Source organism: Sapajus apella, unplaced genomic scaffold (assembly GCF_009761245.1).
Source record: "Sapajus apella isolate SASKATOON/1434 unplaced genomic scaffold, GSC_monkey_1.0 scaffold59, whole genome shotgun sequence".
In the NCBI taxonomy this organism is placed as follows: domain Eukaryota; kingdom Metazoa; phylum Chordata; class Mammalia; order Primates; family Cebidae; genus Sapajus; species Sapajus apella.
In genome coordinates, this window is record NW_022436999.1 from 13,934,604 (window position 1) to 13,940,603 (window position 6,000).

The following is a 6,000-nucleotide window of genomic DNA, read 5'->3' on the forward strand; positions in this document are numbered from 1 at the left end:
AACCACAAGCTGTTTAAAATAAAATATCAAGTCACAGGCAGGTCATTTTATTGTAAGTAAATCATTTGAAGAATTGAAGTGCTGGTCAGCTGTGATTGTTGGCTTTGCAAGGAAAGCAAAGGAGAACTCCAAAATGCCAAGTCCTTTGAAGGATAGTGACATGCAAGGAAGAAAATTCTATGCAATTTGAAGAGGAAAAAATTCTCTAGGGATCTAGTAGCTGAGATATTTTATAGTTTAAAAACAGACTTCCAATTTATTGGGAATACAGTTAGCTCTATGAAATAAAAAGGGGTCAATAATATATGCAACTCAGTGTAGCCATTCATTATTTTATCCAGATTGACAGAAGCAGAGGGAATCAAGAAAAATGGAAATAGTAATTAATTAATACAGTAATTGCCAACATTTGCTGAGCATTTACCATGTGCTAGGCCTTTTTATAGGCACTTTACATTGACTTTCCCATTTGTTCTTCATAACATCCCTAAGAGGTAGGTATTATATGTCATTTTACTTATGAGGAAATGTGCTGAGAGAGGTTAAGCAATTTTCTCATGGTCACAGCCTCAGTGTTTTAGACCACAATGTCAAAAGATGTTCTTATTATGAGTCAGGGTGATGCTGTGGAGAAAGCGTTTGGGGAAAATCCTGATCCAAAACTATGTGTTGTGATGATGTGGAGATGATTCCATTTTCTCTTGTAGCTAGAGCTTTGCCATGCACCCCTTGGTGTCTACATTGGCCGCTGTCCTCAAATATTTTTCTATGTCTTGTTTACTTGGTTAATGTAGAAAAGTTGACGTCCTGGGTTTGCTCTTGCATGAATAGGTAAGGTTTTCTCTGTAGCCAGTTATCTTGCTAAACCATATTCTTGGTCACAAAGAATCAGGATAAGAGAAAGTAGATAAAACCATATAAACTGGAGGTGCCAATGGAAAAATAACCCAAAGTATATTGATCTGCTGAAGCTATAATCCAAGTACTAAGTATACCTTCAGAAGTTGCATGCATTGTTCTTGAGGCAAAGAGGAAATCAGTCAAACATCTGCCCTTCCTCCCACAACCTCTTTATTTCTTTCTCTTCCTAACACCATATCTCACATCTACAGCCATAGGCACACGAATATGACATAGAGCTTTATATCTCTCTGTGCAAAGGTAAAAGGTGGCTGTGGATATAGGAGGTGATATTTAAAAGAACAATAGTCATGTTTGATACTGCTTTCATTATCAGTAATCAAAAGATAGGCTCTCAGTAGAACAAAGTAAAGTACAGGTCCCTTGGAAGCCATTTCAGTCATTCACACAATGCAATCCACCATTATGAAGCAGAATTTGAAATCAAAAGACAATAGTACCCATATACATCAAACTAGGAGTTCAGCTGGGTCCAGTCCTTGGACTGCACATGTAGAGCTGGGCTGCTTGACTCTCAAAACATTGCCCTTACTAATTTGGGTTGCTCACTTCCTGTTGAATCAGGGATGATTCTTCTGTGCTTTAGTGAATCAACCCTGCTTCACTGCAAAAGTGCAGCAGATTCACAATTCATGTCAGTTCCAGGAGTGACGGCCAGATGGCAGCATCTGGCTAGTCAGTTGGCGAGTGATTTCGCCTCTAATCTTGATTATACTCTGCTGCTGAGAAGTAGCAATTCTGAACATAAATGTCTTTGACATCCTGCATATTTGGGGCATGGAATGAGTGAGCCAATAGAGGATAGTCTACACAAGGTGTAGACTAAGATAGGCCTGGATTCCTTTCTTTAATCTGTTAGTGAAAGCAATGAATGTTCTGAAGCTATATAACAATACTGTTTTTGTTGCTGCTGTAGATTTTTTTTAATGCTATAAAATATAGGCTTATTTTTCATTGCCAAGAGATGACAACACAGTGAGGCTGCAACCGAAGAAGACAGACAGCTGCTGACAACTACTGACAAGACAGGAGGAACATCAAGAATAGATGCAAGACAAAGCAGTGTATCTCTGGGCCTGGAGTATTTATGTTACACATAGAAACAGCAGGAGAAGATACAATCCAAGTTTTCTTTGGAGGATACTGTGCTGTTTATTTTTTAAATATTTATTAGCTTTTCATATTAGTCAATTTCATAAGCCTGGGAAAAACCTTTATCCATTTAATTGCATTTGTTTATTAGCGCACTCATTTCATTTATTAGTTCATTCAAACAGTTGCTATTATCAACTGTTTCTAAGTACTGTATCTGGGTACTCTGTTTTTTTTCCTTTTAAATAGAATTAAAAGGAATTCCAAAAGAACCTGATTTTACATTAGAATTAGATTTTAGAATACTAGAATACTAGAATTAGATTTTAGATACTAGAATACATTTTAGATTAATGTATTACATATATTATTCTAAAATTATACTAATAGATTTTAAATCACATTAGAATAGTCACATGATAAAAAAAGAAAAATAATAAAATTAGCCAAAAAGAATAAGAATAGTCATATGAGAGGAAAGGCAAAGCCTAAATGTTCCTCTATCCTCTTCCTCTACCTAGATTCCCAGATGTAAGGTATTAAAAGTAGTTTATAAACTTTCTTTGACATATCCTAAGTCTATCCAAACTGTCGAGAATTGGAGCCTCCCAGGAACCAAACATTCCCCAAAGATCATACACCTGCAGAATTCCCCCAAGAGACACACAACTACAATTTCATGTAGGTTCACCTTTTCTCTCTTTTTATACTCTGACTGTACAAGCCTGGCAGCCACCCACTCAGTTCCCTACCCTGTGTCATTATACTGCCTATAGCAACTTCTCTTTGTAAAAGAGAAAGGTTTTGCTTTCAGAAGAGATGATGTTTACAAACTCTTGGGGAAGCAGGGATGGGAAAGGTAGCAGAGATGAGTGGGAAGATGGTCCATACAAGAAGGTGGAAAGAGGAGACCATGAAGTCAAGATGTCAGCTTGCTATTCTCAACACCTCTTTCCAGTGCCCAGTTCTTACCTTATTTCTCCTGCCTTTGCTTTCTTTTCTAGGCACCTCTAAGGTACTGATGGCTCTGCAGAGGACCCATTCATTGCTTCTGCTTTTGCTGCTGACCCTGGTGGGGCTGGGGCTGGTCCAGCCCTCCTATGGCCAGGATCGCATGTACCAGAGATTCCTGCGGCAACATGTGCACCCTGAGGAGACAGGTGGCAATGATGGCTACTGCAACTTGATGATGCAAAGACGGAAGATGACTTCGAATCATTGCAAGCGCTTCAACACCTTCATCCATGAAGATATCTGGAACATTCGTAGTATCTGCAGCACCACCAATATCCAATGCAAGAATGGCAGGATGAACTGCCATGAGGGTGTAGTGAAGGTCACAGATTGCAGGGAGACAGGAAGTTCTAGGGTACCCAACTGCAGATATCGAGCCACGGCCAGCACTAGACGTGTTGTCATTGCTTGTGAGGGTAACCCAGGGGTGCCTGTGCACTTTGACAGTTAGATGCCACCCTGTAGGGATTATCGCCAGTGGTTGGCCTTACACTTATTCCTTGAATCGCTGTTAGTAATGCATTTGAGCTGGCCCAGGCTCTGTCTCCACAGCTCATTTCTTATTCTTTTTCCCTATATAACTCATTCTATTAAATACATCGCATCAAAGAGAAATGGAGACATAAACCTATAGTGGATGAGGCTGGGCTTTTCTGTAATAAATTTCCTTTTATAATATTGGTCAGTATAAAAAGCTTCCTTTTATAATACTGGTCAGCTTAGCTCTCTTATATCCTTTCCTCTGGAATTTAGTTATTGTGTGTATTTATGTAGTATTTCAAACATTTCAAAATGCTTTTGTCTATATTATCACATTTTAGTACCACAGCAGTTAAAATGATATCATTACATATAGAAGCTCAAAGTTAAGGGTTTTGCTGAAGACTATAAAGTTAATGGAATAATTGAGACAGAAATCCAGTTTAGCTGGACACCTATCCAGGGCTTTTTCTGTTAGGGACAAGCAGTCCCAGAAAATCCCCTTAGCTGACTGCCCCCCCTCCCCCAGGTTGCTCTGCAGCTGCATTCCTAAACTCTTACCTAGGCACTGCAGCAAGGCTACCAGACAGGCTGCAATGAGCAAAGCCTGCTTACAGCCATCTGGGCAGCTCGGGGGAGGTCATAAGAAACAAACTTTTATAACACATACTTGTAAATTCCTGTCTTACACATACCTGTAAAATCCTGGGTTTTTTTTAACTGCTGCCACAAAAGTCACGGGTGATATATTTTATGAGTCTGTCACAAGCTGGTAAACTATCTTCGTGCTTGTTACAAGCTGATAGATTATCTTGGCCCAAAGACTCCCTTATGCCCCTCTCATCCCATATAAACTTCTCGCTTTGTAAGCTTGGGGCTGCCTCCTCTGATTGTTGCCCCGCAGGTCAATAAACTTGCTTGTCTGACCTTGGGTCTACTTGTCTTTCTCTTAGCTGACCTTACATTTTCTACTTCATCACAAGGAATGTTTTGTAAGTGTCTGCTTTTTGTTATCCTTAAAATTCATCTGTCGGGGGAAGCATTAAAAATTTGGAAATGTATGCCAGCAAAATGTGAACTCTGTATTTTTTGGCATTGCTGTTATGTTTGGGTCTAATAAGATTAAGAGGGTGATATTGGGAATTTTCCCAACCTTTGAATCACACTAGTAAGTCAAGGTATTAAAAAATGTACTAGATCATTAAGACTCATGTGCTCTTACTGACTGAAAGATTGTTTATGTTTTCCTTGTAATGAAGAACTTAAACTGCAGGTACCTGAGAAGACTGTGCTACGGTATTATTTCCTTTTCTCCAATTTTTTAATTCTCCAGTTTATAAGCATGCATGTACCTTAATAACCTCATAAACTCTGGTCAAAGACTAATGCCCAGCATATCCATGACCACAACACAGAAGATTTGTCTTATTTTCTCCAGAGAGAATGATTCATCTCAAATACAATTCCCACAGCCCTTCCTTCTCCCTTTGAATGTTTAGAAGGAAATTAGGGAGCACAGATATATGAAGATGCTAGCTGCTTAAGAATGGAAGTGTGTGTGTGCGTGTGTATGCATGTGTAAGGACAAAACTGAAAACATTTGAATTACAGCAGATACAGAAAAAAATCTTATCTGAACTTCTGTCACCTGACTATAGCAGAGCCTCCCAGAAATGCCTCCACCATTAGCTCCCTCCAAAGGAGTCCTCATGTAACTGTAATTGGTCTTTTGCCTGATGTGCATAGCATGTCATTATGCCAAGAGACCAGGTTGCAGCAGAGGAAGAGGTTTAATTGCAGGGCTGTCAAACCAAAAGATGGAAGGACACCTCAAATCCATTTCCCCAAAGAGTTTGAGGCCAAAGATTTTAAGGGTTTTGGAGTGGGTGGAAGTGATGAGATCACTGATTGGTTGAAGAATGCAAAGTGAAGTCATGGGACAAGGAGATGAAAAAATCGTATTCTCATGCTGATTCGGTTAATCTGTGGGGCTCTTTTTTGTTTTGTTTTGTTTTGAGACAGAGTCTCACTCTGTCACCCAGGCTGGAGTGCAGTGGCGCAATCTTGGCTGGCTGCAAACTCCGCCTCCCAGGTTCAAATGATTCTCCGGCCTCTGGCTCCCTAGTAGCTGGGACTACAGGCGTGCCACCATGCCCAGCTAATTTTTTGTTTTTTGTAGAGACGGGGTTTCACCACGTTGGTCAGGCTGGTCTTGAACTCCTGACCTCAGGTGATCTGCCCGTCTTGGCCTCCCAAAGTGCTGGGATTACAGGCATGAGCCACCGTGCCCCGCTAATCTGTGGGGCTGTTTAAACTGAGTGGTGTCAGCTGTTCTGCTGGAATTCAGAATCTGCATAAAGCCTTATGATTCAAATGTCAGAGATCTGCACTATGGGAACAATGGGAATGCAAATGGTCAGTATCTAGTGTTTGTGACTTTTGGTTACAAGGAAGTGGGTCAAAGTGTAGCTTGATTAATGCTTACTTATAATT

At 40.1% G+C, this 6,000-nt stretch overlaps 1 protein-coding gene across 2 annotated transcripts in view; it reads left to right on the forward strand.

Moving 5' to 3' along the window:
• RNASE4 (ribonuclease A family member 4) overlaps positions 1-4,788 on the forward strand; it is a 20,757-nt gene extending 15,969 nt beyond the window's left edge. For both annotated transcript variants that reach the window (XM_032245951.1, XM_032245952.1), the window contains exon 2: positions 3,018-4,788. In XM_032245951.1, the coding sequence (XP_032101842.1) occupies positions 3,035-3,478 (444 nt within the window). In that variant the 5' untranslated portion in view covers positions 3,018-3,034 and the 3' untranslated portion in view covers positions 3,479-4,788. The remainder of the gene's footprint in view (positions 1-3,017) is intronic.
• Positions 4,789-6,000: the final 1,212 nt, after the last annotated feature.